At 48.1% G+C, this 27,761-nt stretch overlaps 8 protein-coding genes across 13 annotated transcripts; 5 read left to right on the plus strand and 3 right to left on the minus strand.

Moving 5' to 3' along the window:
- The first annotated feature begins 215 nt into the window (after positions 1-215).
- LOC130379727 (zinc finger and BTB domain-containing protein 17-like) lies at positions 216-3,634 on the plus strand. The gene is made up of 2 exons (XM_056586743.1): positions 216-851; positions 2,076-3,634. Exons 1-2 carry the CDS (start codon positions 476-478, stop codon positions 2,969-2,971), a joined length of 1,272 nt encoding a protein of 423 aa, XP_056442718.1. The 5' UTR covers positions 216-475; the 3' UTR covers positions 2,972-3,634.
- Positions 3,635-3,869: 235 nt separating this feature from the next.
- Positions 3,870-6,832, plus strand: LOC130379748 (rheacalcin-1-like). Of its 2 annotated transcripts, none has more exons than XM_056586766.1 (7): positions 3,870-4,652; positions 4,769-4,839; positions 4,932-4,988; positions 5,197-5,288; positions 5,536-5,658; positions 5,995-6,094; positions 6,230-6,832. In XM_056586766.1, exons 2-7 carry the CDS (start codon positions 4,791-4,793, stop codon positions 6,298-6,300), a joined length of 492 nt encoding a protein of 163 aa, XP_056442741.1. In that variant the 5' UTR covers positions 3,870-4,652; positions 4,769-4,790; the 3' UTR covers positions 6,301-6,832. The 2 variants fall into 2 exon arrangements, with proteins under 2 accessions (XP_056442741.1, XP_056442742.1); XM_056586767.1 differs by having other exon boundaries at positions 4,773-4,839.
- LOC130379723 (zinc finger protein 174-like) lies at positions 5,930-10,048 on the minus strand. Of its 4 annotated transcripts, XR_008895151.1 has the most exons (5): positions 9,375-10,048; positions 8,795-8,883; positions 8,253-8,337; positions 7,258-8,112; positions 7,187-7,202 (listed from the first exon to the last, which is right to left on the minus strand). XR_008895151.1 is itself a non-coding variant. In XM_056586733.1 (4 exons), the coding sequence occupies exons 1-4, from the start codon at positions 9,853-9,855 to the stop codon at positions 7,412-7,414; spliced, it is 1,326 nt and encodes a 441-aa protein (XP_056442708.1). In that variant the 5' UTR covers positions 9,856-10,048; the 3' UTR covers positions 5,930-7,411. The 4 variants fall into 4 exon arrangements, 3 of the variants coding, with proteins under 3 accessions (XP_056442708.1, XP_056442707.1, XP_056442709.1); XM_056586733.1 differs by having other exon boundaries at positions 5,930-8,112; positions 8,795-8,853; XM_056586732.1 differs by having other exon boundaries at positions 5,930-8,112.
- Positions 10,049-10,364: 316 nt separating this feature from the next.
- Positions 10,365-15,662, minus strand: LOC130379724 (zinc finger protein 500-like). The gene is made up of 5 exons (XM_056586736.1): positions 15,113-15,662; positions 14,667-14,776; positions 14,428-14,568; positions 12,484-12,550; positions 10,365-12,263 (listed from the first exon to the last, which is right to left on the minus strand). The coding sequence occupies exons 1-5, from the start codon at positions 15,393-15,395 to the stop codon at positions 11,524-11,526; spliced, it is 1,341 nt and encodes a 446-aa protein (XP_056442711.1). The 5' UTR covers positions 15,396-15,662; the 3' UTR covers positions 10,365-11,523.
- Positions 15,663-16,147: 485 nt separating this feature from the next.
- Positions 16,148-19,043, plus strand: chchd10 (coiled-coil-helix-coiled-coil-helix domain containing 10). The gene is made up of 4 exons (XM_056586768.1): positions 16,148-16,337; positions 17,911-18,157; positions 18,234-18,375; positions 18,882-19,043. The coding sequence occupies exons 1-4, from the start codon at positions 16,297-16,299 to the stop codon at positions 18,899-18,901; spliced, it is 450 nt and encodes a 149-aa protein (XP_056442743.1). The 5' UTR covers positions 16,148-16,296; the 3' UTR covers positions 18,902-19,043.
- LOC130379728 (zinc finger and SCAN domain-containing protein 5B-like) lies at positions 18,203-22,269 on the minus strand. 2 transcript variants are annotated; one of them, XM_056586745.1, is made up of 4 exons: positions 21,142-22,269; positions 20,625-20,734; positions 20,389-20,529; positions 18,203-20,280 (listed from the first exon to the last, which is right to left on the minus strand). In XM_056586745.1, the coding sequence occupies exons 1-4, from the start codon at positions 21,422-21,424 to the stop codon at positions 19,678-19,680; spliced, it is 1,137 nt and encodes a 378-aa protein (XP_056442720.1). In that variant the 5' UTR covers positions 21,425-22,269; the 3' UTR covers positions 18,203-19,677. The 2 variants fall into 2 exon arrangements, with proteins under 2 accessions (XP_056442720.1, XP_056442719.1); XM_056586744.1 differs by having other exon boundaries at positions 18,208-20,529; positions 21,142-22,267.
- Positions 22,270-23,359: 1,090 nt separating this feature from the next.
- ddt (D-dopachrome tautomerase) lies at positions 23,360-24,866 on the plus strand. Its single transcript, XM_056586772.1, has 3 exons — positions 23,360-23,589; positions 23,686-23,861; positions 24,584-24,866. The coding sequence occupies exons 1-3, from the start codon at positions 23,482-23,484 to the stop codon at positions 24,654-24,656; spliced, it is 357 nt and encodes a 118-aa protein (XP_056442747.1). The 5' UTR covers positions 23,360-23,481; the 3' UTR covers positions 24,657-24,866.
- Positions 24,867-25,326: 460 nt separating this feature from the next.
- gstt1b (glutathione S-transferase theta 1b) lies at positions 25,327-27,494 on the plus strand. Its single transcript, XM_056586755.1, has 5 exons — positions 25,327-25,556; positions 25,797-25,884; positions 26,112-26,262; positions 26,490-26,666; positions 27,021-27,494. The coding sequence occupies exons 1-5, from the start codon at positions 25,445-25,447 to the stop codon at positions 27,216-27,218; spliced, it is 726 nt and encodes a 241-aa protein (XP_056442730.1). The 5' UTR covers positions 25,327-25,444; the 3' UTR covers positions 27,219-27,494.
- The last annotated feature ends 267 nt before the right edge of the window (positions 27,495-27,761 follow it).

A 27,761-nucleotide genomic window follows, 5' to 3' on the forward strand; every position in this document is an offset into this window, starting at 1 on the left:
GCACAGGTGATGATATGTATATTGTATAACATATCAAACCCTAACGGCTTTAATTAAGACTGAGTTTATGATATTATGCAATAAAATATTATTAAAATAAAACGCCTCCGAGGCGGATTTGTTGCAGCGACCTAAAGATCCCTGCCGTAACCGGCGTAGATACACCACACCATCCTCCCATCTACCAAGTGAGCAAAGGGAGGACATCAGTCGAAGACTGAGCGGTTTCATAATTAATCACCGAATGTTTTTCATATGCATGACTGTTAAACATCATAACGGTGGCTGGCACCGTTATAATGACACTAGATGGCACTAGAACCGACTAGAACGGTGTTTACAAAGCACAACAGGAAACAGAAGAGGAAGAAAAAGGAGGCGGAATAATGGCGGAATAACATCCCTTATTACAAAAACAACAATTTAAGCTTTTAAAATCCTCACATTTTATTTAACTACGCGCAGATTGCCTACAATGGGCAGCAAGACGAGCGACTCGTTCCACGTCCAGTTGGCGTCTATAGTAGAAGTGCTGGCCAACACGGCCGTGGCTGAGATCTGCAAACTTGTAGACGATGGCTATGCGATGCTGCATCTTGAAATCTCACAGAGCCAGAGAGAGATCGACAACCTTCGACGCAAACTGCTGTTGGCCAAACTCCAGAGTTCCCGACGGAACCACGTGGTGGACCGACCTGGCGCGCTGCGACGCGCGTCTCCTCGCGTGTCCGTCAGGTCGAGAAGCGTCAACCCCGTGGAGTATTTCAGAGCAAAAGGCAAACAGCCGCTGTCAGTGACGGAAGGCGTGGAAGATGATCCAGTCATTATTAAGGTGGAAGGCAGAGCGCAGGGTGAGTGGGCATTACGTGACTATTTGCGTGCAACGTACTGTTGTCAATCAGGACGTTGATATGAACAGTGACAGGGACCCCAGTTAGGAAGTGAAACAAGTTTACGGTGCCAACTGGTTTCCGATCTATCTGTTACCAGTGAATGTGGCTGATGTGATTGTTATTACTTAAGTTAAGTGAACCAGATGTAGTGTCGGAACCGGTCGGTATTCAGTTGAGGGATTAAAATACAGGCTACTCAATCGCATTGACATGGCCAATAATGCCTAATAGACGGGTAACGGTTAGCTGAAGAACTGACAGGCGAGCAAATCCAACCGTAATCTTTGCTCAGATCAACAGTTCTTGACTTATTGTTGTTGTGCGTTGATTTGCAAAACTGAAGATAAATGGCCTACTGATGATAAATGTAGATGAAAACAAAGGAAAGAGAATAACAAATCCATAAAAAGCTGTAGATAAATACAAATGAAAGACAACACAAGACTGTTATGAATGATGTGTCATGACAATCAGGAAACGGGTTCAGTTGAATCTTTATCTGAATTCTATGAGGAATGTCAGTCTCCCGTAAATGGGGAATGACCTTCCTTATATGTTGATAACGTTCTTGTATCTTTATTGTTGACCTGTTTTGTCTGTCTGTTTGTCATACCGCAAAATGTCCTTATCAAATACACTTTGATGCTTTGATATGCAGCAAAACAAAAAAAGTTTCTATCCACTTCTCTTCTTACAGCCAAGGTTCTCCCAGGGCTGTTAGGTCCATGGTTTTATCCAGGGCTGTTGGGTCCATGGTTCTCCCAGGGCTGTTAGGTCCATGGTTTTCCCCAGGGCTGTTAGCTCCATGGTTCTCCCAGGGCTGTTATGCCCATGGTTCTCCCAGGGCTGTTAGGTCCATGGTTCTCCCAGGGCTGTTAGGTCCATGGTTCTCCCCGGGCTGTTAGGTCCATGGTTCTCCCAGGGCTGTTAGGTCCATGGTTCTCCCAGGGCTGTTAGGTCCATGGTTCTCCCAGGGCTGTTAGGTCCATGGTTCTCCCAGGGCTGTTGGGTCCATGGTTCTCCCAGGGGTGTTAGCTCCATGGTTCTCCCAGGGCTGTTAGGTCCATGGTTCTCCCAGGGCTGTTAGGTCCATGGTTCTCCCAGGGCTGTTAGGTCCATGGTTCTCTCAGGTCCATGTCCGAGCGTAGCCCTCAACATGGCTCCATGTGTTTGTCTCCGTAGACGCCGTCGGACCCTCTACGCACACGCCAGCGCCCCCGGCCTCGGCACTCCCGGGACCCCCAAGTGGATCTCCCCCGGTCGCCGCGGGCAACCAGACCCCAGACCGGACCCACTCCTCCCGGGACCAGGCCTGCTACTGGGAGAGCTACCCGGTCCCCCCAGTGTCCCTTGGCGACAGCGCGGTCAACCCGGCGACGGGGGGAGACGGTGGGGACTGGGCCGGGGCCGCCCTGGGGGAGCTGGGGGATGAGGTGTCTGGCCTCGAGGTGGGGGGGCGCTGGGGGGCGGAGCCCGTTCCCGTCAAAGAGGAGGTGGAGGCCAGGGAGTCGTGGCTCACTGGGGAGGGGCTCAGTGGAGAGGAGGGAGGAGGGGAGGATGAGATGGACGCTGCAGGAGCCAATGGGAGCGCTCTGTTTAGGACGTTTGACCTGGAGGGCGGAGGAAGATCAAAGTTCTCCTCGGGGAACTTCAAAACATTCATGGGACGCTCCTCCTCCTCCTCGTCGTTAGCGAACCGCGCATCGAACAGCCGTCAGCACCTCCTCCCCTCCTCCTCCTCCTCCTCCTTCCCCAGCCGGGCCCCCCTGCCCCTGGGCCCAGGGGGAGAGCCACTGTTCCGCTGCGACGTCTGCGGGAAGTCCTTCACCAAGTTCCCGTCCCTGCGGAGGCACGAGCGCGTCCACACAGGGGAGAAGCCCTTCTCCTGCCGGCACTGCGCCAAGCGCTTCTCCCACAGCCACCAGCTGAAGAACCACGAGCGCACCCACACCGGAGAGAAGCCCTTCCGTTGCAACGTCTGCGGCCGCTGCTTCGCCCAGTCCAACCACATGAAGAGGCACCTGCGCACGCACGCCGCACCCAACGGGATCCAAACCGCCGACCCGCTGGGCCGGTAGCCGGGACGCCGCGTTCGTCTCTGAACATTTGACAAGGAGTGTTTCGTCCCCGTCCTAGCATCCAGGTGGAAAGTGGGAACGTTCTGTGAACTCCCGATCTCCAGGGCTCTGCTTGTGGGTGAGGTGGGAAGCGGGCATATTTTTTTTATGTGTTATTAAAGTCAAAACTGTGTATTAAAATCACTTGGGTGAATTGTGTCAACATTGTGTGATTTATCAAGCGAGTTTTACATATGAAGTTAAAGTTGCTGTAGGTAAGATTTGAGAGTTGTAAAGAGAGAGAGGAAGATGAGGTTTGGAAACTGAACAACCACAGCATCTCCTCCCTCCCTTTAATTCGGCCCGCGTTGCGTTCACACACCTCAACGTTGTGCGGTGCGTGATTGACAGAGAAGACGGATTCCCCCTGACCAATCTGAGTTGAAATCCCGATTCTATCTTGCAGAGGCCGTTGCAGTCAAAGAGGAACAAATATTATCAAAGTATTTCGCTTCCGAACAGCTGATCGATGGCTGTGGCATTTCTAACAAATTGTATGAAAATAATATATATCAATATCTGACCTACAGCACTTAAAGTAAGACTATATTGTGGTGTGAAATGTTTTGGGATGAATTTATAATATACATAATATTGACAGGTTACTAATAAAATCAATACTCTTAATGATTTGGTTTATTGATTGTTCCACACAATGAGTTTTTTTTCTCCATTTCCCTACATTTAACTGAATGCATATTTCATGAACATGTATCCATGTAGCACCATTTTAGTGTCTGCTTTCTGTGAAATATTGACAAAATTGCTAATAACCTAATAAATATATATATATATATATATATATATATATTATTGAGGACCAGTGTACTGATTAGTGTAAACCAGTGTAGTCATAACTAAACCAGTGAAGCCATTACAGGAAACCAGTGTAACCACTACTGGAAAGTGGTGGTTATTACTATAGAGCAGTGTAACCATTAATTGAAACCAGTCTAGTCATAACAAAACCAGCATTGCAGGAAACTAATGAAGTCATAACTAAACTAGTGTGGTCATTACTGTAGACCAGTTTTACCATTCCAGGAAACCAGTGGTGTCATAACTAAACCAGTGTGGTCATTACTGTAGACCAGTGTAACCATTACTGTAAACCAGTGGATTCATAACTCAACCAGTGAAGTCATAAACAAGTTTGGTAATTACTGTAGACCAGTGTAACCACTACTGTAAACCATTGTTGTCATAACTAAACCAGTGTGGTCATTACTGTAAACCAGTGTAGTCATAACTAAACCAGTGAAGTCATAACTAAACCAGTGGTCATTACTGTAGACCAGTGTAACCATTACTGTAAACCAGTGTAGTCATAAACTAACCCAGTGTAGTCATTACTGTAGACCAGTGTAACCATTACTGTAAACCAGTGTAGTCATGTAAGGTAGAACAGCAGATGGCTTTACTGCCTACTGAGGAGTGCTGTTCTGGTTTACTGGACGAGGCGTTTGCTTCCGGGGTGAAAGGTCAACGATAAGTCTACTGAGCATACCTGGGAACCAGGCGTGGGCAAGACAGGAGAGTGGTGTGGTGTGTGTATATAAGGAGCCTGGCACTCTGCAACACACCCGTGTGCACCTGTGTACAGATCACACCTGTATCCACCTGAGGAAAGATCACACCTACGGTTTGTCTTCCATTCATTCCAGCCGTTGTCAGATGTGGGACATTTGGTTCTTTCTCCTGTTTTTTTTTTCTAACAATCATTTTTACTCTCCGTCTCTATCTCTCTCTCTCTCTCAGACAGTGGGTTTCATTCATCTCCATGGCTACATTGTTGTTCCTGTTTGCAATGCTCTGCATTGCAACTGCAGGTCAGTGGTCATCCTGACACATATAATGCAGCATATATATATGCGTGTGTGTGTGTGTATATAACATATTGTTAATGTCTGCTTTTCTCCAGAGCCTCTAGTAGAACACACAAAGGAGCAGGCAGATCTACAGTCTGGAAACCAAGAAGGTACCTGTCTGTCTGCGTGCGTGTCTCTCCCTCTACCATCTACCTCGTCTCTCTCTCCCTTTCTAGCTCATAACTTATAGTCTCTTTCTCTCTCTCTCTCTCTCTCTCTCTAGCTCATAACGTACTGTCTCTCTCTCTACTTCATAACATATTGTCTCTCTCTCTTTAGCTCATAAGTTATTGTCTCTCTCTCTCTCTCTCTCTCTAGCGAGCTCGGTCCTCTGTCCAGCTGGTTGGTTTAATCACGGCTCACGCTGCTTCCTCTACGTTGACAACCCCCTGGGCTGGAACGACGCAGCGGTACACACTCGCTTTCGGCTACGAACGTGTTAATTCGTAGCTAACGTGTAACCATCGGAAAAAACGTCACGAATAGCAGTTACTATCGAGCGTGAACTGTCAGTAGTTGATAACTAATCGTTAACTATTGTAACTATTTTGGAACTAATGGAACTAACGCGTAGTCGACAGGCTATCGGTAACAGTTGATAGCTATTGTGAAACTATCGTAACTAGTTAACTATTGCTAACTAGCTCGTTATCTCAGGATCACTGCAAGAAGATTGGCGCAAACCTGGCCTCCATCCACAACCCCACTGAGAACAACTTCATGCAGCTACTGGTCCAGGTGGGGAACAACGACGCGTGGATAGGAGCCTACTACCTGCAGGTACAACACCCACCCCTGTCCACCCACCAGCCCTCAGCTCACTGTTCACAGTTCATACCCCCCCCCCCCCCCCCCCCCCCCTTCAGCTCACTGGTCACGGTTAACCAGCCCCCCCCCCCCCCCCCCCCCCCCCCAGCCTTTGGTGCACACCATGATTTGATTTGCTTAATGCACTCCCTTGATAACCCTTAATAATATAATTAGTACATGATCCTTAATGCACATCTTGATAACCCTTAATAATACCATTAGCATTTTCCATCTGTTCTTGCTGCTGTACTGTGATGTCCTTCCTGGATCTATAAAGAACCGTTTGATCTCATCTGATCCTGACAGACTCAATGGAGATGGATCGATGGTGAAGGGTTGTACTACAGCGACTGGATTGGCATGTCTTCAGCCTCCAGCAACCCCTGTGCCTACCTACGCAAGAATAGTAAGTCTGTCTGTGGTTCTGTCTGCCAGTCTGGGCCCGCCCAGCAGCACCAGTATGTCTGTCTATAGTTCTGTCGGCCAGTCTGTCATTTGTTTCCATGTTATCTGACGTTGTTCTGTTTTGTTTTGTTTTCAGACGGTTGGGGCAACTCTGTCTGTAGCACCAATCGGAGATTCATCTGCAGTACAAAACCTGGCAACTGCTAGCTATCTGGCTAACATGTCCAAAGCTTGCTGATGGGTATCCCTATTTGGGTTCAAGGCTTTGGATCTTACTCCTGCATGTTTATTATGGACTTAAGTAATAATAATAAGTACGGTAGTAATAATAATACGTTTATAATTATACGTTTATTTTATAAAGCACATTTCTCACACTCAAGGTTGCTTTACAGTCTCATGAGCACACACAGAACAAGACAGCAACACAACACAGATAAAAAAATATATATATATATATATATACACACACACATACACACACACACACACACACACACACACACCACTATGCAGTGGTGACAGAGGAGACGAAGTGTTCTTGGAACAGAAAGGTCTTGAGATGACCTTTAAAATAAGTTCCAATTAGGTTTCTTTGTTAGCATGCCAAGATGCTAACCTGCCACTCACATGGGCTCAGACTCTGTGCGGCCCTGAATAAATGCTTATCGATCACCAATTAACATTTCCATTGAGTATTAAGTTTACAACGAGATTTTGAGTGCTTTGTTCCAGTAATAAAAATGATAATAAAAAAAGCTTTTCAGATTTGTGTGCTCTTTTCATAACCAAGATATCATAGAATATCATTAAAAACCAGGGTGCATTTTTGGTATTGCTGAGGCAACATTTATTTAAGAGTTTTATGTTTAATATAAGGCTTCCCTATCAAAATAGGGAACAAGATTTGATATGAAGGACGGACATTTGTAGTTTGCTAGTTTGTCGACAAAATATCCGATGGTATTATTTCTAAAATAAAATGGGGGACATATCGCAATTCGTAACGGACAGACGTCCCGCTATGTCACTTTATGTACAAACCTCGCGCTCCACCTCTACAGACAGACGTCCCGCTACGTCACTTTATGTACAAACCTCGGCACCACCTCTACGGACAGACGTCCCGCTACGTCACTTTATGTACAAAACCTCGCGCTCCACCTCTACGGACAGACGTCCCGCTACGTCACTTTATGTACAAACCTCGGCACCACCTCTACGGACAGACGTCCCGCTACTAATTAATCGATTCAGAACCTTATGAATCGAAACCGAATCGATTCAGGACATGGGCCACGGCACCCAGCCCTACCCGCTACGTGGACGACGCGGCGTTGCAGAGGGCCTGGTGTCGGCCCAGGTTCCCCCGGCTGGAGTAGCGGCGACCGCACTGCGTGCAGGCGTAGGGCTCCCCCACGTGGATGCCCATGTGCGGCTTGAGGCTGCTCGACCGCAGGAAGTGTTTCCCGCACACGCTGCAGCTGAACGGCCGCACGGCGCGCTGGCTGCCGCCGGGGCCGTGGCTCAGCCGCTGGTGCACCGTCAGCCCTTTGGAGGTGGAGAAGTCCTTCCTGCACATTGGACAGCTGAAGACCCACGGGTGAGCGGGGTCTCGACCGTTCCCCTCCGATAGAGAGGTCCGGGGGGTCCGCTTCACGGACGAGGAGGAGGAGGAGGAGGGGTTCTTGTTCTGGAGGGAGAGCGGCGAGGAGCCAATGCCGTCCTTTGCTCCTCCCGTTGGCCGGGGGGTGAGGAGGCGGGAGGAGAGGCGTCGGGGTGCGCCCATTTCGATGGACCTGCTTCCTTTTGATAGGCTGTCTCCCCTAGCAACGCCACGACCAGGAGCTGGCCTTGAGACCCCACCCAGCAGGAAGCCTGCTCCCCCTCTGGGCGACGGACCACCGACCAGACCGCTGCCAGACCAGGCCTGCTCCTCCTGCCGGTCCCCTCCAGACATGAAGACCAGGGGAGCACACCACTCCTCCTTAGGGGCGAGGGAGGGCTGCTCGTCTACCACTAGAGACAGAGAGACAGATGAGAGGTACTGCTCTAGGCTAGTCTGGTACTGGACTGGTAAGAGGTACTGGTCTAGTCTAGTCTGGGTCCAGCTCGTGGTAGCGGTACTGGTCTAGACTGGGACCAGGTCTGGTACGTACTGCTGCTAGCAGGGAGCTCCCGATGGCATTCTCCCATGATGCACCCTGTCAGCTCCTCTTCCAGCTTGATCACCACCAAAGGCTTCTGAGAGAGTGAGAGTGAGAGTGAGAGTGAGCTATAGCACGATTCCTCAAACTACATCCTAAGATGGCTGAGAGGGAGCAGTGGCATCCCTATCTGCAGCTTTTCCCTCTAGGACGTTTCCCTGCTTTAACACTGCAGTGTGCTCACTACAGCGCTTCAACTTTTGCATGCTTGTCGGGTTGTGTGGCCTCTCTGAAGAGAACCCTTATATACCATATAAAAGTTTATTCTGAGTTACGTTGTCAATACAGTTCAAATAATTTTCCACCACATACTGTGGCTAATATAACGGCTAGAGCAGCAGGTATATATATATATACTGTATCTAATAAAACAGCTCTATAGAGCAGAAGATACTGTACCCTATAATACAGCTCTGTAGAGCAGCAGACATAGATAAACTGTACCTAAAATTACAGCTTTGTAGAGCAGCAGACATAGATAAACTGTAGCCTACCTCCTCCAGCATGTCCGTTTCTCCATCCCGACCTCCAAGGAGAGGCTCAGCACTGTGACCTAGAGATGACACAGACTCCCATGACATACCTGTACATTTAACAGTTCAAAATACTTATGGTCAGTTTTAGCTCGAGCCCTTCCCAAAAAAAAAAATGTCTGAACGCTTTGTACACACAGCTTTTTGCCGGGATAATACATATTATATTATAATATATAATAGCTCGGGGAGTCCCTATAGGGACACCATCACTTTCTCCTCCGCGTTCATTGCCAGTCAATCATCGAAATTCGCGGAAAGGTTCAAATATTTCCACTCGCGCGAATTGTTCGGGCGAGTAGAATGACTCGAAATCCGCGTAAATTAGGTTCTCAAGCCTGGCCAGTCATCAATTCGCTTCTATTCGCGTCTTCGCATTGACTTTGAATGGATTCTCGCTGCACCTTCGTTATTTGTGAACGCACTACTTACTCATCCATCATTCAACAACAGTAACATCAGCAACTCATTCATCATACAACCGAAACATGTCATCAATCCTACTAACTCATCCATTGTTCAACAGAAACATGTCATGAACCTTTAACACTGGAACTCCTTTGCGGAGGTGAGGGAACAGCAACACCACCTCTTTCTGAGCAGCTCCCCAACGGCGGGACGGGGGCTCCAACTTCCATCAGCCGCAGTTTGCTCTTCAGTTCCAGGTTCTCTCTCTGGGTCCGGGACACCTCCAGCCTCAGGTGGGTAAAACCATCGTCCACCAGCTTACAGATCTCCAGAACAGCCGTATTAGCCAAGACCTCCATAATAGAAAGCAACTGAGTGTGAAAATGCCCGCAGTTCTCCATCGCCTTGTTTACTTTCCAATACACAGGGCTCGGCTGCAACCTGGCTGTGACGCCACTCTCTCGCAGACGGTTACTTCTTCTTGTATTGGGGTTAATAACGGCTTGAAACGCTTGAAACCTTGCAGCGCATGCCTCCGCAATCCACCAGTGCTCAGCGGCCAAGCATGGTATTGCAGCTGTTTTAACGGGCTGTGGACGGGTCCATCGATTCATGCAGTCCCAGAAGTAAATATCGCCGTTCACTCCAATACAAGTGGGGACAGGAATGTGTCTCCGCAAAAAAAATCAGGATATCAATCAAAGGCATATAATTATCTTTATACCATATAGTAATAAAATGGAAGTTTTCTCTTTTCAAAATGCCACCTCAAGCGTTTTATTAGCATATATTTTTGCAGGAAAAGGAGGGGTGGGCAGCTGAAAGGAGTCGTAGTGAAACAAATGTTGTTTCCGCCCGGCATCCGAGAGGGCTCAGTGCACGGCTCCGTTAAAGGTCCCATGGCAATGCACCAGGTGTGGTGTGATTAGCAGCTACAAGCCGTTTTGGAAATCGGCCCCTTATGACATCACAGGTGGGCGTGTCCATCTAGATGTGTACTGGATAGATCAGTCTATCAGCCTACCAGCCTACCCAGTGGACTGTAGCAAACGTTGCTCATCTATCCATCACACATCTAGGTGGACACGCCCACCTGTGATTTAATGGTTTTTAGGCACTGCAGTTACTTTTTATCCCTTGTAGACTGGTTCAGCTGTTGATTCTCGTTTCAGAAACAGAAAATTATATTAAACAAGTTTTATTTATTTTTTTGCATACGTCCAGTTATCGCTTAAGTATGTTTTTAAGAATGACATTTAACAATCTTGCGGAAGTGTGGCATCAGAGAGCATGTGAAGCAGACGCAAATTGCTAAACCATAGCTTGTGTATCCCACTGGGAAATATCCCAGTTTAGTGTTTATAGTTTATAGCAACGCATTGAAGAAACAGGGTTTTAAAATTTGGTTTATTGTTTGACTGAACAACCAATTGAGGCACTGGCATCTTCAGTCATCTGTGATTAGTAAGAACATTACATTGCAGTGTGCCAAGTTCACAGCAGCAACGTTTCACTCACGTGCATCAGTCCTCCATGGCATCTTAAGGGTCAGGGCTGGACCCTGTTGGTTGAGGCCAATAATGCCGCGTTTCCACTGCAGGGTGCTGTACGGTTCGGTTCGCAAAGGTGCGGTACGGATTGCGTTTCCACCGCCAAAAGTGGCCGTGACCCGGACTGAGCCGTTCTAGTTTTGCCCTCATCTTCAGTCAGTACTCCTCCGTTGGAGTACTGAGACGCCTGAAAGGGTGCCGGAAAATTCGAGCTACATACCCCCTCCGTTGATTGGTCGACAGAATCGTCACTTCCGGGCGACGTGGGGATAAAAACAAACAAACAGTAGCCTCGAGGTATTATTCTTTACAATGAACATGTCGCGTTAAACGCTTGCTTGGGCGAACAAGGAGGAGGAGACGTTCCTCTGCATTATTGGGGAGGAAGACGTTGTTTACGATGTTTACGTAGCTGCCGCGGCGATCGACATCCAGCCTACCATAAAGGGTACGGTCGGCGGTGGAAACGCAACCTCGGAACTAAGCCGGGCTATACCGCCCCCTCCCTACCGGACTGAGGCGAACCGAACCGTACCGCACCCTGCAGAGGAAACGCGGCATAACACACAAGTCTCAATCCATTCAGCTGTGTGTTTCTGGATTTCGAGCCGGTGTCTAGATGGTGGTGTTGTGGTGGAGCTCAGGGGGGGGGGGGGGGGGTCTCTAGATGGTTTTCAGGGGGGTTTCTAGGTTGAACCTTGAGTGGTGCCTAGGTGGAGCTGTGGGTGGTGTCTAGGAGCTCTGGGTGGCGTTGTGGATGGCCTGGTGTCGGATGAGGTTGCTGAGAAAGGAGAACTTCTTGCCACACTGGGAGCACTGGAAGCGTTTCTCCCCGGTGTGGACGCTCTGGTGCACCTTCAGGTTGTTGGAGGTGGAGAAGTGTTTCCCACAGTGGGCGCAGCGGAACGGCCGCTCCCCCGTGTGCACCATCAGGTGCCTCTTCAGCCCCGACAGCTGTCCGAAGCTCTTCCCGCACTGGGGGCACCGGTGCGGCCTCTCGGGCCCCCCGGGCCCCCTGGGCCCCCCTGGTCCCACTGGTCCCCCCGGAGCCCGCCGCGGGGGCCGCAGGTCGCCGTTTGGCCCCGCCTCCGCGTGGCGTCGGGCCGACGGCGGAGGGTTTGTGCCGTGATGGGCCGACGGAGGGTAGGCGCCTGCGGGAGGCGCAATGGCGTCCGGCCAACGGGGGGGGCCGTGGTGGAAGGGCCCGCCGTACGAGCCGTCGGCCGCGAGCAGCAGGTCCCCGGGGGGGCGGTTACCGCCGCGTACCCACGGCAACGCAACGTCATCGCCGCCACCGGCTTCCGTCAGGTCCTGAAGCGCACCGATCAGGATGACTTCCTGTTTGGAGCCTCCGGGGCTGCGGCCATCGGGGGGCGGAGCTTCCCGGAACATCTGAGAGGAACAAGATGGCTGCTGGTCGTCTTCCTGTCCGCCATGTTGGCCTTTCCAGAGCGCTCCAGGACTGGCGTTCTCTGGTAGCACAAACACACACACACAAGCACACACACACACACACACACACACACACACACACACACACACACACACACACACACACACACACACAGTGTATCTCTTAGTGTAAAACAACAACATGTAGCTGTGTGTGTGTGTGTGTGTGTGTGTGTGTGTGTGTGTGTGTTGACTTAAGGGAGTAAGGTGAGCTCTGAGTGGGGTCTGAGGGGAACTCACCAGGAGGTGTAAAGGCAGCACCATGATCAGTCCGACTGCAGGGGGTCCCTAGACTCAGGGCCCGCCCCTGTAGACAGAGAGAGAGGTTCTGATTGGTCCAAGAATTCACACTCCCCTATTAACAATGGTGTCATTCATGAGTAACAACGTTGGGTGATGGTGTCATTATTGGGTAATGATCTCATTAATGTGTTTTAATGTTATTTATGGGTAATGATCTCTTATTGGGTGATGTCATAAATCTGTAATGTTATTATTGGGGAAATTAAATCATTAATGCTTAATGTCATCAATGAAACATGTCATCAGAAGTCATGATGTAATTCCTAAGAAACAACATAAAAGGAGTAACCCTGCCCGACTAGCCTATCAAAAGAAGCAGATTAATGAAGTGGCTTAGAGAAATTGTATTGATTCAAACAAATTGCAGGTAATGCTTTCGACTACAGTTGAATTACAAAGATTACTAATACACGTTTATCATACAATAATTATTGTACCACAGCATTGTTGAATGCTTGATTCTGATGGATCAATACAAGTTTTCAGTAACAGCCGTCCCGTTATCGTGACTTCGACGGCGGTCCGCTCACGGCCCCTGTCGTGCATTCCTTTCAAATAATGGGAAGGCCCCGAGTGGTTAATTCTTACTTTAAATGTAGTAATCACCTCAGGAAGGCGCTATATGCTTTTATACAAAAGACAAAACAACCACAATCTGTACAATAGGATTTATTTAAGTGTAGGTAGGTACAAAGATATACAAACACGCTAGCTTGTTGCAGCGGCGTGAGGGCTCTGAGGATCAGGCCCGCCGCTCGCTATACGCAGAGTACGCAGAGTGCGTACGGCACCAAGTACCTGAGGGGGCACCAAAAATTAAGGTTTGTAAAAAAAATAAATAATACATTATTGAATGAAAAGATAATGTAAATTAGTTATGAAGTGGCCCACCGTTGTTTGTTCTTAATTGAATAACCTATCACTCGATTTCGGCAAATTAGATGTCTTTACCTAATATATAATAAGGGGCTCCCCCCCCCCCCGTGAAGGGCACCGAAACGGCCAGCAGCGGCCCTGCTGAGGATCCATGAGGCCTCATCTTCTCTGAGTCTCTGACGCCCACAGTGAGGACCCGAGGACCACTAACCTCTACGCTCCACGCCCCTCCGCAAGTCAGAAGAAGACAAAGACATCCCCTGGAAGAGGAGGATCAGGGGGGGAAACCCTAGAGCCAGACCCTTCCCGGGACCCCGGGCGGGGTCAGCAGTTGTGCGTGAGCTTATGGTGTCTCCTTAGGTTGCTGGGATGGGAGAAGCGCCGGGGGCAGACGGTGCAGCCGAAGGGCCGCTCCCCCGTGTGCACGTAGCCGTGCACGTCCAGCTGGCTGCGGCACACAAAGCTCTTCCCGCACAGCGAGCACACGTGCGCCCGCCGGCGCCGGTGGCGCGCCGCGTGCTTCTGTAGCTCCGCCTCCTGGTTGAAGCGCTTGCTGCAAACGTCGCAGCCGTGGGGGGCGAGACGGCGGGGGTCAGGGGTCACCGGGCTGGGTCTCTGATGGAGCTTTGGGGCGGAGCTAGCAGGGAGGTTTCCTGATAGCGATGGTCCCGGTGCGACGATGAAACCGAGAGCTGCGGTGAAGGACTCCTCTCTCCCTCCTTGCTCCTCCTCCCTTCCTCTCTCCTCCGGTCTCTTCGCCCCGCCCAACCAGCGAAACCCCTCCCCCTCGTCGTCGACCTTCATCACCGCGGCGGCCGTACGGTGGTCACTTGACGACAGAGTTTGGCTGAACGCCGCTGTGACCTCGGACCACGTCTGCCTCTGGCGTTCCTCATTCTGCTCGCCAGAAAACAGCGGGCTCTCGGCTCTGAGATCACTTCCTGTTAGTGGCTCCTGTGAGCAGCCGCTGGTGAAAAGCAAGGAGAGGTCATCTGATCCACTGACCTCCGATTGGCTGCGAGGCTCCTCGGGTCCAGCAAAGGGCGTCGGGCCCGAGCCGGCGTCTGGTCTGTTGGAGGTGTGGTCTGACTCGCTAGGCTCCGCCCCCTCCACCTTCACGATCCTCAAAGGCTCCGCCTCCACAACCTGAGACAGAGAAGAGCAGTGTCATCCTCATGTACATGTTATGGGATGTATTCACAACAGTCCATCACACTACCACACAGGGTGGATGGCCGAAGTACCTCCATCTTGGTGGAGGTCACGACCTGCTGGTGGGGGTCCTGGTCCCGGGGTAAGGGGGGGGTCTTCTGGCAGCGGCCCAGCCCCCGAAGCCGGCCCTGGGGGAACGAACCTGCCGGACACCACTGCACTTTAACACAAAATCTGCTGCAAGATAGTCCTACCTAGTCCAGCCTCCAACTGAGGGTCTTCATAATGATATATTCCTACCTAGTCCTACTTCCCACTGATGGTCATTATAATAATAAAGTCCTACCGCTCACTGAAGGTCTATATATAGGGAGGTGTGGTATTTAGGGGGGAATAGGTCTATGCATATATTCAGGTGTGCGTATTGAGGGGTTTGTATTGAGGGGAGTGAAGGAATGTATTTATTTGGTGTGTAGGTGTGTGTATATAGGGGTGTGTGTATATAGGGGTGTGTAGGTGTGTGTATTTAGCGGTGTACCTGCCAGGGCTTCACGGTGCGGTCTGCCCAGAATGCGGGAGCCAGGGAAGCGGGCTGTCCCCTCGGGTCCCTTCATTCTCTCCGCCCGGTACTTAGCGACCTGCATCTCCAGGAGTCGGACCTTCCTGCGGAGAAAGTCGTTTTCCTTCTGGTTCTGAGACACCTCGAGATGAACGACAGCATATCCGTCGTCCACAACCTTGCAGATCTCGGCCACGGCCGCGTTAGCCAAGACCTCTATGATGGAGGCGATCTGCGAGTGGAAATCCACGGGAGACGACATTATTGTGTCCAAAAACACACTAGACGTAAAAAAAAAAACTACTTTAAACGTTGTATTTATCCCAGGCCATTCGCCAAATATGTCAAGTTCAGTAAACTAAACCATGTGTCGTTTTTGTATTGGTTAAAACCCCTTTAAGACAGAATAACCTGTCTTTGTTTTCAGGAGACTGTAGTGGGAACTAATGTCCTCCTGGCTTCTTGTTTTGTGGTAGAGTGTTGAGGAGAGCAGCACCGCCGCCTGTTGTTCAGGAGCGGAAGTCCTCATCTCATCGTTCCAGGCATTCTCTGGTCCATGGTTCTCATCCATAATAGTTCCATGTTCTCATCTCACGACGGAAGGCCTGAACGGGTGCTCCAAATTAAAGTTTTTTTGCGAGGGATTTCCCTTACAGAACTAACCATCTCTAACCTAATACTTAAACTTACCGTCTCTAACCTTATGCTAAACTAACCATCTCTAACCTTATAACTTACTTATCGATATATTATATTTTCAAAGCTATAATGTTTATTTCTATTTTTTATTATAGTGCGAATTTATTGCTATCAGGCCTACCTGTCTTTTGATATTAATAATGTATTGTCTGGCACTAAATGTCCCTTCAGGGATGAATTAAGTTCCCATGTAATGTGAAGTGATGTAATATCATATACTCTGACGTGATGCAATGTAATGTAATGTGTGAGGTAACGTAAGGCTCAGGGCCTCTTCAAAAGTCCCTTGACCTCAGCCATCTGTTGCTTGTTGTCTTCTCGCGATATCTCTCCAGCGAGGCAGCTGTACAAGGTCGTTTAAGACCGGGACACGTGTTCATGTCACCTAATATATTCTAGAAACCTTGACCAGATCACTTTAACCGTGGCTCTTGCTTTTAAATCCGTTTTACTGCGTAGGTAAGATGTCTAGAGGAAGCCGCAGTCGATCCTCCGCTCCGGCAAGGTAAACTTCATCACTGATAATACTACCTTCACATGCCCTGATAATAATACTTGTTTATAGGTATGTCTCTACTCTGGTGTAATTGATCAATAGTACCGACAAGTGACTAAATATTGAGAGGTAAGCAGTTGTTTGTGTAGACACGCTTCACTGTTATTCGACTGAGCTGCGTCAGGAAGAACATAGCTACTCAAGGTCAGTAATTGACAATAATAAAGTATTTATGTCAACAAACCAGTTCTATCCGGATTTTCTATAGGTATATTTATTTAGTGTGCGGTGGACATTGGAAAAGTGCTGCGTAGTGCGCAGGAAATGTTAATTAAGTTTAACTGCAGTATCTTGGAAAGAAACACTGAAGTATTACTAAACAAATATAGAAGTTACTGAGAAGCAGAACAGGAGATTTATTAAATGTTTTGTAAGCATTTTCTTTAAAACATGAATGACCTCTTCAGCTAAGACCAAACTTCAACCAGACCCTGTTATGTAGACATACATGACACGCATCTAGCATGTTAATGTCACTTTATGTGCAAATAATTAACTGAATGAATTATGCATTATTTACCACATACATATTCAGATAAGGTTTAATCAAATTATTAATTAACAGCATTATAACCAATCTCAAGTCAAACACATAATGGGAGCCAAGAAAGTGAACGCATTCATCAGTCTAGTTAGTAACATTAGTTTACTGTAATTTTAACTCGGTACCATAAGCCACCCCATGGCTTGTAGCTACTGTTATCCCTCGACTTTCTGAGGAACTCTAGTTTAGATATTGGAGTAAATAGCTGCAGTAGAACATTTACAAAGTGCTGGTTTACACTGACCACTGGTTACACACCTGTCTTCCCATTGCTCTCTTCTGAAACTCCAGGCCCTGATATACATGAACTCAGTTGAAATAGTCCATATCCCGCTGCCTATTATTGGAAAACAATACCACAAGTATTATTACCCCAGTATCTGGTATCCGCAAATATTTATATTTATTTCAAGAAGCCACCAGTATCAACTTTGTTGCAAGTATGTCGTGGCTAACCAACCCGCTTCTAGCGGCTTACCAACACATTGTAAGCTACAGGCTAGTACCACAGATCTGGGTGATCTGACAGGACATTAACCTTTCTTTCGCTTCATATATTTTTCTACCAATCATAATGCTTGAGGCAAGGATCTGTAGGTGCCTTACTTGTGAACACAAACTGGATCAGTAGCTGAAGTAGTAAACTGTAAAAAAATTTAAATAAAAATAAGTTTCTGTAAAGGTTTCCAATCAACCCCGTTAAGACTGGTCAATGTACAAATACACCTTTAAAATCAGTAGCTGAAAGCCTAATTCACTCAAAGTGTTCTTTGGTAGAAATCTCCGCACCAAAAGAGGAAACAATGCTTAACTCCGCCCCTTGCAGTTCCTAAACAGGCTTTGCCGTCTGCCCCACTTTGCTAGAACATGGAAAGACTGCTGGATCGCAGATTAGCTAGTGGCTAACCACCACACTGTTAGCCAGTGGCTAACCCTCGCACTGCTAGCTAGCGGCTAATAACCATAGTCCTTCTTCAGTCACAGCCCCGCCCCGTCCCACGCGCCCTCCCACGCCCCCATGCCTGTCCAGCCCGCCCCTGCTGCCATGGCCCCAGCCCAGCCCCAGGGGCCAGGCCTCATGGCCCAGATGGCCACCACCGCTGCTGGGGTAGCAGTGGGCTCGGCCATGGGTAGCGTGATGGGAAGCGCCCTCACCGGAGCCTTCAGTGGAGGCAGCAGCAGCAGCAGCAGCAGCAGCCCGGAGCCGGCCAGGCCCGCCTACCAGGTGAGCACGGGTCCTCCGGCTGGTCCCCCTAGTGGTGTGGGATTACATTCAGCGACTAACTCAAAGTAATTTGCAGGAGGCCCCCAGGCCGGCCCCCGCTGCTTCCGGACCCTGCCACTATGAGGTGAGGCAGTTCCTGGACTGTGCGACGACCCAGGGCGACCTCAGCCTTTGTGAAGGGTTCAGCGAGGTCCTCAAACAGTGCAAGTCCTCCTATGGTAAGAGTTCTTAAACATAGATTCATTATAAACAGAGTATTTATAAACCAATATAGAGCCTATATAATCCCATTTGGGCTTCTATAAACCAATATAGAGCCTCTATGAACACAGACCCGCAATAACATAGAGCCTCTTTTAACCCAGAACACAGATATAGAGCCTCAATAAACACTAATATATCGAGCCTCTATAAAAACTGAGCTTCTATAAACCGCACAGCTCGGTGGAAACGAGGCAATAGAAGCTCTTCAAAACATGGAACCTCTATGAACACATAGAGCCTCTATAAACATGTGTATGGATATAGAGCCTATATAAACAGACACATATATAGAGCCTCTATAAACGCATATATAGCCTCTATAAACACAGCCTCTATGGACATGTAGACAGCATTCTAGACAGCACCCTTGAAGTTGAAAGATTGTGCCGTTTGAAATCCATCATCTCTTTACCAACCAAATGGTTTAACATTTCATCCTTTTGTGTTTGATTTGTTTAAGGTGTGACGGCATTGGTGTAAGGGTCGGCAGCCATTTGGAATCATAACACTAGAATACACTTTCATCTCTTTGTTTGTTTGGTTGATTGGTAATTGTAAAATATGAACGGTTTTTGATGAAACTTCAATAAATTGCTGCTAACTTTTGCCTCTGTCTTGTGTTTTGACTAAAAGTGGCCAACTAGAAGATTGGTTGGCTTCTCCTTGGCAAGACCTTTGGCGATAAACTTTTACAAACTGTGGCCCACTCACATCCAGTTGGTAACATACATAATAATGCAACTCCACGGTCTTTCACCAGTGGGCCGTAGGCTCATCTTCAGTGTGACCTCATACTAAATAAATTGGTACTTCAATTATTGACATGAACGTCGTCGAGATGGCCAGTAAGCACTAAGCAGGGTATGATTGTACTGTGACATTCATTGGGGCCTCCCAATCAATATCACCACCGCCGTCGTACATTCCTTTCTAATAATGGAAAGACCCTGAGTGGTTCATTCCTTACTTTAATCGTAGTTGTCTCTTCAGAAAGGCGCTATTTTTTACACAAAAGACCAACAACCAGAATCTTATAGGATTTATTCAAATCGTGTACAAAGATATACAAACGAGCAGACTTCATTCAACAATCAAACCTATTGCTGCAGCGCGAGCGCTGTAAGGATCTATGAAGCCTTATGTTGTCTGAGTCTCTGACGCCCACAGGGAGGCCCGAGGACCACTAGTGTGCACTCACCTCCAGAGGTCAGTGGGGGGTGGAGATGTAATGCCTGTATCACTGACCCCAGTTGGGGTCAGTGGTTGTGCATGAGCTTCTGGTGTCTCCTTAGGTTGCTGGGATGGGAGAAGCGCCGGGGGCAGACGGTGCAGCTGAAGGGCCGCTCCCCCGTGTGCACGTAGCCGTGCACGTCCAACTTGCTTCGGCTAACAAAGCTCTTCCCGCACAGCGAGCACTCGTGGGCCCGCCGGCGCCGGTGGCACGCCGCATGCTTCTGTAGCTCCGCCTCCTGGCCGAAGCGCTTGCGGCAGATGCCGCAGCCGTGGGGGGCGAGACGCCCGGGGTCAGGGGTCAACGGGGGTCTGTAGTGGAGTTTGTGGGCGGAGCTAGCTGGGAGGCTTTCTGATAGCGACAGTCCTGGCGCAATGAACCCATGACCTGCGGTGAAGGACTCCCCTCTCCATCCCTGCTCTTCCTCTCTCCTCCTCTCCTCTCTCCATCCCTGCTCCTCTCTCCCCCTCTCATGCTCTTTTTGAAGCCCGCCCGACCAGAGATAGTCCTCCGCTTCGTCGTCGTCGACCACCATCACCGCGGCGACGGTACGGTCGTCACATGAAGAAAGAGTTTGAGTGAACGCCGCTGTGGTGTCGGACCACGTCTGCCTCTGGCGTCCCTCTTTCTGCTCGACAGGAAACAGCTGACTACCCGCTCTGACATCACTTCCTGTTAGTGGCTCCTGTGAGCAGCCGCTGGTGAAAAGCAAGGAGAGGGCATCTGATCCACTGACCTCCGATTGGCTGCGCGGCTCCTCGGGTCCAGCAAGGGGCGTCGGCCCCGAGCCGGCGTCTGGTCTGTTGGAGGTGTGGTCTGACTCGCTAGGATCCGCCCCTTCCACCTTCACGATCCTCAGAGGCTCCGCCTCCACAACCTGAAACAGAGGAGAGCAGTGTCCTCATGTACATGTTACGGGACGTATTCACAACAGTCCATCACACTACCACACAGGGTGGATGTCCAAAGTACCTCCATCTTGGTGGAGGTCACCACCTGCTGGTGGGGGTCCTGGTCCCGGGGTAAGGTGGGAGTCTTCTGGCAGCGGCCCAGCCCCCGAAGCCGGCCCTGGGGGAACGGACCTGCCAGACACCACTGCACTTTAACACCAAATCTGCTGCAAGATAGTCCTACCTAGTCCACCCTCTGATAATACCACCGTCTTAAAATAACGTAGTCCTACCTCCCGCTGAAGGTCTTTATAATAACATAGTTCTACCTCCCACTGAAGGTCTTCATAATAACATAGTCCTACCTCCCACTGAAGATCTTTATAATAACATAGTCCTACCTCCCACTGAAGGTCTTGACCAATAAAAATTGTATTATCATAAATTAGATTGTGTCGTTTAAAATGTATCTGGAATTCTTCAAAAAGTCAATATGGAGGTGCGTGTATTTAGGGGTTTATAGGAGAGTATATTTGGAGGTATGTGTATTGAGGGGTGTGAAGGTGTGTGTATTTAGCGGTACGTATTTAGCGCTGTACCTGCCAGGGCTTCGCGGTGCGGTCTGCCCAGTATGCGAGCGCCAGGGAAGCGGACAGTCCCCTCGGGTCCAATCATTCTCTCCGCCCGGTACTTAGCGACCTGCAGCTCCAGGAGTCGGACCTTCCTGCGGAGGAACTCGTTGTCCTTCTGGTTCTGAGTTACCTCGAGATGAACGACAGCATATCCGTCGTCCACAACCTTGCAGATCTTGGAAACGGCCGCGTTAGCCAAGACCTCTATGATGGATGCAATCTGCGAGTGGAAATCCACGGGAGACGACATTGTTGTGTGAAAAAACACACTAGACGTAAAAGAAAAAATAACTTTAAACGTTGTATTTATCTCAGGCCATTCGCAAAATATGTCAATTTCAGTCTTAAACCATGCCTCGTTCAATCTATTGGTTAAAACCCCTTTAGGACAGCATAAGCAGTCTTTGTTTTCAGGAGACAGTAGTGGGAACTAATGTCCTGGCGTCTTGTTTTGCGGTAGCGGAGTGTTTGGAAGAGCAGCACGCTCTTCATAGGTCCGTCCGTGAGCACGCCGCCTGTTGTTCAGGAGCAGAAGTACTCATCACCCCGTTCCAAGCGTTCTCATCTCACCACGGAAGGCCTGAATGGGTTGCTCCAAATTAACGTTATTTGGGGAGAAATACAGTGCGACTTTCCGTTACAGGGCTTTCGCTGTCTAAAAATGTCAGATTTATTTTTATTGCGTTGGTTCTTGTTCCCCTGGACATGTTACTTTCCGCCTAGCTCCGGGGACAGTTAAATGGCATACACAGCTCATAGAAAATAAGAGATCGGAAATTGAAATTATGCTAGACCGGAAAAGCGCTATAATTCAGGAGACTCACTCACCCATCCTTATGTTATGATAAAAACAAGCCAACAGGGGACCTCAGTTAGTTAGTTGTAGACAGAACTTCTTTCACCCAGATCAAGAATGTTACATTACATTAAAAAAAAAAATCGAACCTGTGTGGTGTGAATTCCACACCACGTTAATCGTTTTTGTGTAAAATAATGGGTCATCAGAACTTATAACATTTAGGCCTATTTATTAAACTAATAATATAACGACATACAACAAGGAGGAGTTCAATGTGTTGACAAAAGCAAGGACTTCTTGTCCAGTTGCAGACAGGTCTCATAATGCTGACAACAGCTCTGCTCCCCAATAAAAACAGAATTTTCCCATTACACCTGATACCTTAACTAATAATGTTTGGAAAAATTTAATGTATTTATTTCAATTTTATTCTAGTGTGATTGTTTTACCATTATTAGGCCGATCCGTCAATTTTTTGTGGTATTGTCTGCTGCTGTCATAAACTAGGCCTAAATGTCCCTTCATGGATGAACTAAGTTCCCATCTACGGTGACGTAATGTGACGTGATGAAATGTATTTGAATGTACTGTGATGTAATGCCATTTAATGTGTTGTAAAGTATAATGTAATGTGATGTGTCATGTGTGTTAATGTCAAGTTATGAGATCCTGCGTAGTAAAGATGGCTAGAGGAAGCTCCGGCAAGGTGCAAAATCTTTATTTCTGATAACACCACCCCGACATTCCCTGATAATCATACCTTATGATCATAAAAACAATTTCAAACTATTCACATAATGGTTTTGGAATGTTTTGAATAGTTTGAGTTATTGTTAATGTTGAACGAAAACTAAACTTATGAACCACTCTCTTTACCGATTTTTAATGTGGAAACTGGGTTAGATCATCAGATTTTTGTATGACTTGACTTGTGACTTGCTTGACCAGAGCAATGACTTGACTTGTGACTTGCTTGATTCTCACCACAGTGACTTGGGACTTGCTTGAGACTTGAAGGTTATGACTTGAGACTTGCTTTTGACTAGCACATGAGTGACTTACCCCCACCTCTGCTTATATGTTTAGTAGCTATTGTGGTGTGATGTCGGTACACTCCCAACAGCGGGGCCGCGCTGTGAGCTGCTGTCGACGCAGAAAATTTTCTTCCTCTAAGATAATTGGAAAGTTGTATACTGCCGCCTGCTGGTACATCTTCTAAACAAATCAATGTATTAAATTATTCGTTTTCAATCACATTCTACAAAAAGTCGGTACTGAATATACCTATACTCGTTTTGTTTAATACAAACTAACCTGCCCTGAAAATGAATAATCTGCATCGATGAGGGAAATGTGAGCATTACGAGCGTCCAGTAGGGGCGACACTTGACCTTTGAGCCTTCAGACAGTCTGCCTCAGTTAACTTGTATCCGACTGAACTGCAAAAGGTACTAACTAACGGTGCTGTGCTTCTCCTGCAGACCTCACTCAAAAGCCAACCACCAGCCATGCCTTTCATCGTTCTGGACACCAATATATCTGCGGATGTTTTACCTGCAGACTTTCTGAAGAAGCTCTGCTCCTGCACTGCCGCTGCTCTGGGAAAACCAGAAGAGGTGAGTATCTTAAAACTTCTGTCAAGCTTTAGACCAGCTTTTTTTAAGAACATGTGTTGTTGAAAGAACCTCTAAAGCCCCCCATGTGGTTCCCAGAGGATGAACGTTGCGGTTAAACCTGGGTTACCGATCCTGATGGCCGGGTCCTCTTCTCCGTGCGTCATGCTGTCCGTGTCTGCGATCGGAGTCACCGACACCGCAGAGAAGAACCGGGAGCACAGCGCCAAGATCTGCGCGTTCCTCGCGGAACAACTAGTTATCCCAGTAGACAGGTAGGTTTACATTACAGCGCTCTCTAGGCCCAGCCCAGGGGCATCCGTAGAAGACCCAGTAATTAGTATAACAACGAAAGCAGTCGACAATAACTGTGTAATCCAAGGAATGCTGGGACTACAGGTCTCCTCAAATGTAAAAGCAATTGTAGAACATTATAATTAAGCTTGAAACTGTGGATGAACTCTGCTTTAGTTGTAAGCCTATCTGCAATGTAAACCCACACACTATACCGTTATCCACCACGTCACCCTGGCACTGATGTTGCCCAATTCATGCATACCAATAACTGCTCTTCAAACATCAATCTCTAACCTTCAGTGGGGGAGTAATCTTTAACCCCTCTCGCTGTTGGATCCACTACACACAGACAAATGGTACCGCACACTATTTAAGATATAAAGTGTATCTTTTTTAGTTTTTTTTAGTTCTAAACTGCCAGGGGATTCTATTGAATTAGGTTTTTCAGAGGGAGGGAGGCAATATTCCAAAAGGGAGGGAGGGAGTATTCCCAGAGGGAGGGAGGGAATATTCATAGAGGGAGAGAGAGAGTATTCCCAGAGGTAGGGAGAAAGTATTCCAAGAGGGAGTCAGTATTCCCATAGGGGGGGGAGTATTCCAAGAGCGAGGTGGAATTCCCAGAGGGAATAATATAAGCAGTATTCCCATTGGGATTTGTTTAATTGTGGAGCTAAATGGTGTCCTGTGTTTTTGTTTGCAGGATCATGATTTGCTTCCACGCATTGGAGCCTCATCAGGTGGGGAAGATGGGGACGGTCATGAGTTTCCTGTGATCACTTGCTGACGCCATGAAGATTGGAAGCCCCGCCCATTATCACTTACCGTGGCCAGGGAAATGGAAGCTCCGCCCATGATTACCTTATTGTATGTGAAGGAATGATAATAATAATTCAGTAAATGTTATTTTTAGATGTTTTACTCCTGACATAACTGACAAGGGATCTGATGTATAGCCAAATAAAGGAAATCAATTAGAAAATATTGAAAACTGTTTATCTGTCCTTTAATACAAGATTTTGTGCATGACAATACAGCCAACCACGGCTAGCTCTAAAGTAGTGTTTCTCTAACTTCTTCTACTAGTACCCCCTCTTAAGAATTTTTTCAGCCGCGTTCCCCCTTCACCGGCCTATAACATTTTGGGAGAGAAAAAGAAAAAAAATAGGTTAGTTCTATTTGGCAGTGTAAACATTTTAGTGAGAAACATGGGCCTGTGCTTCATGTTGGCTGCCAAATACAGATAATCTAAATTGCCTCTCAAGCATATAAAACGGTTTGGATAAATCAACGGAGTAGGTGAAAGGTTGAAGACAGAATGGGCATGATCGAAGTAAAAATCAAAACCGACTGTGCCAGTGTTGTGTGCGCTTGATTCAGCGTTATAGGGTTAGCTTGTAGATGAAAGGCGTGGAGTAATAAAAAGATAGATGTAGATAATTTAAATAGAGGTTGGACAGAGATTGGTGCGCAATGCGGGGCGGTTCTATCGTGGGCGGTTTAGTAAAAGAGGGCTGAGAAAGGCTTCGTGTCTTCGAAAAAGACGCAAACAACTTTGAACAAGATGGCTTTAGAGATCTATCTAGATCTTTTCTCCCAGCCCTGTCGCTCCGTGTACATCTTCGCCAAAAAGAATAACATCCCTTTCGAATTCAAAAAGATTTCTCTGCTCGAAGGTAGGCATTTCCTCGTCAAAGTAGACATTTTTTGTCATTTAAGTTTGCATGAAGTAATTCACCATTCTGGCCTATATCAAAAAACGTGCAATAAAAGCCCTTTAGGCTGATGACCTGATACAAAGTAAAACAAGCAGAGTTATTTGCTGGATAGTAGTCGGCGGAGTGAAAGTTCCTATACGGAAAGGAAAGGCAATGATCATGGCAGGCCGAATGAAGTGTTGTGTATTTTGCGTTCAGGGCATCAGTATGGAGAGGACTTTGGTAAAATCAACATGATGAGAAAAGCACCAGCCATCCGCGACGGTGACTTCTGTCTGGCAGAGAGGTATTCGTTTGTGTGGTCTGCAGTTTAAATAGGGCAACCGTTAGGGGTTATTCAAAGACATGGAAAACCCCTATTCAAAGACATGGGACTATTTCAACTTATAATGGGAAAGATTGTACAAATTGTAGGCGATTGTAAAAGTAATCGTGTGTGTGTGTGTGTGTGTGTGTGTGTGTGTGTGTGTGTGTGTGTGTGTGTGTGTGTGTGTGTGTGTGTGTCCGTCCCAGCGTGGCCATCATGCAGTATCTGGCTGAGAAGTTCCAGACCCCGGCTCACTGGTACCCCTCTGACCTGCAGCAGCGGGCTAGGGTCAATGAGTACCTGTCCTGGCAGCACATGGCCATCCGAATGCACGGCTCCAAGATCTTCTGGCTGCGGGTGAGTGGGCCATGCCCTGGTGTCTGGGGGTGAGTGGGCCACACCCATCAGGGCTTCTATAGGGACCCAAAAGAGTGTCCGTAGGACCCGGTGTGCACACCGTTCTAGGGGTCATCAGACCGCTAGTCTTTGAACCATTTTGAGGAGTGACCCATCCCTACAGAAATGCTGCTGGAAGCACTGTGGGGTTCTGTCTGCCCAACTGTATCTCTTCCCTTCTGCTGAAGCTCCTGATTCCTAAAATCATGGGGGTGGAGGTCCCTCAGGACAAAATGGACGCCGCACTGGAGGACCTGAACGGATCGCTGAAGCTGGTGGAGGATAAATTCCTCCAGGATCGGCCCTTCATCGCTGGAGAGCAGGTCTCGCTGGCCGACCTGGTCGCCATCGTGGAGATCATGCAGGTCAGCCACCCCGCTGTCGCACCCGCTGTCAAAGGGATTCAAACCCGTCACCTTAAACCGCAAATCAACCAAAGAAAAGGGGACCTATTGTACAAATCCCAGGTTTTCTTGCCTGTGCATAAAAATAGTTATTGGGGAATCTTACGCCCTAGTGGTCTGTGAATAAGGTTGATCTAGGTTGATCTATTCTCCCTCCATCCAATATTTAAGTCACTAGATTGCACCCCTATGTGTCTCTGGGAGAAGGGGTCCCCCCAGTGTTCCTTCTCTAGGCTCCTTCCTCTAAACACGGCGGGGTTCGGGGGGGTTTTGGGGAACTCTCCTGATCGTATTCCCTCTGTGTGTCCGTGTCAGCCGGTAGGTTCTGGTCTGGACGTGTTTGAGTCCCGTCCCAGACTCGCAGCCTGGCGCGAGAGGGTTCGGGTCGCCGTGGGAACAGAGCTGTTTGACGAGGCCCATAAAGACATCCTGGCAGCGCAGGAGATGGTGAAAAACATGGACGCCAGCAAGATGCAAGTCTTCAAGCCGAAGATCCTGAAGCTTTTTTTGTAACCTCAGGATATTTTGGTGGTACCCCAGTAATGTGGTTTCAGGCCATTTGAAGTTCACTTGTGTCACACAGTTTCAGCTGTAGTAGGTGGGGGGGGGGGGTGATGATACTGTGGTCACATGTTGCACACTGAGGATGTTACCCAGCAGTCGCTCTGTTCCTGACCAGATCAATATCTGGTATTCATTCCATTATGAGCTTTTGTATGGGAACGTCCCTCCTTAAACCTATTTGGAAATGTAGGCTAAATATTGCAAACAATAAAAAGACTACTGCCATCTCAAAGTATTTGTAGGTTTTTTTTCAAGCCAGGACAGAAATGGATCCTGTAGTCCTGTTTGAATAGACTTTGAGGGTGGAAGCCAGGAATTCGGAGAGGCCACGTTTTTCTTATCTAGAGTTAACTCATTCACAGCAGTGTCACGTGGCTGCAACAAGATCCCATTGCACCGAAGAATAAACACAACACACAAAGAAAATGACGGCTGTAGCACTTCCCGAAAGTCACGAGGCCGTGAGGAAGTTTGCTCATTTCTAAGCAGAGC

The sequence above is a fragment of the Gadus chalcogrammus genome, chromosome 3 (assembly GCF_026213295.1).
Source record: "Gadus chalcogrammus isolate NIFS_2021 chromosome 3, NIFS_Gcha_1.0, whole genome shotgun sequence".
NCBI lineage: Eukaryota > Metazoa > Chordata > Actinopteri > Gadiformes > Gadidae > Gadus > Gadus chalcogrammus.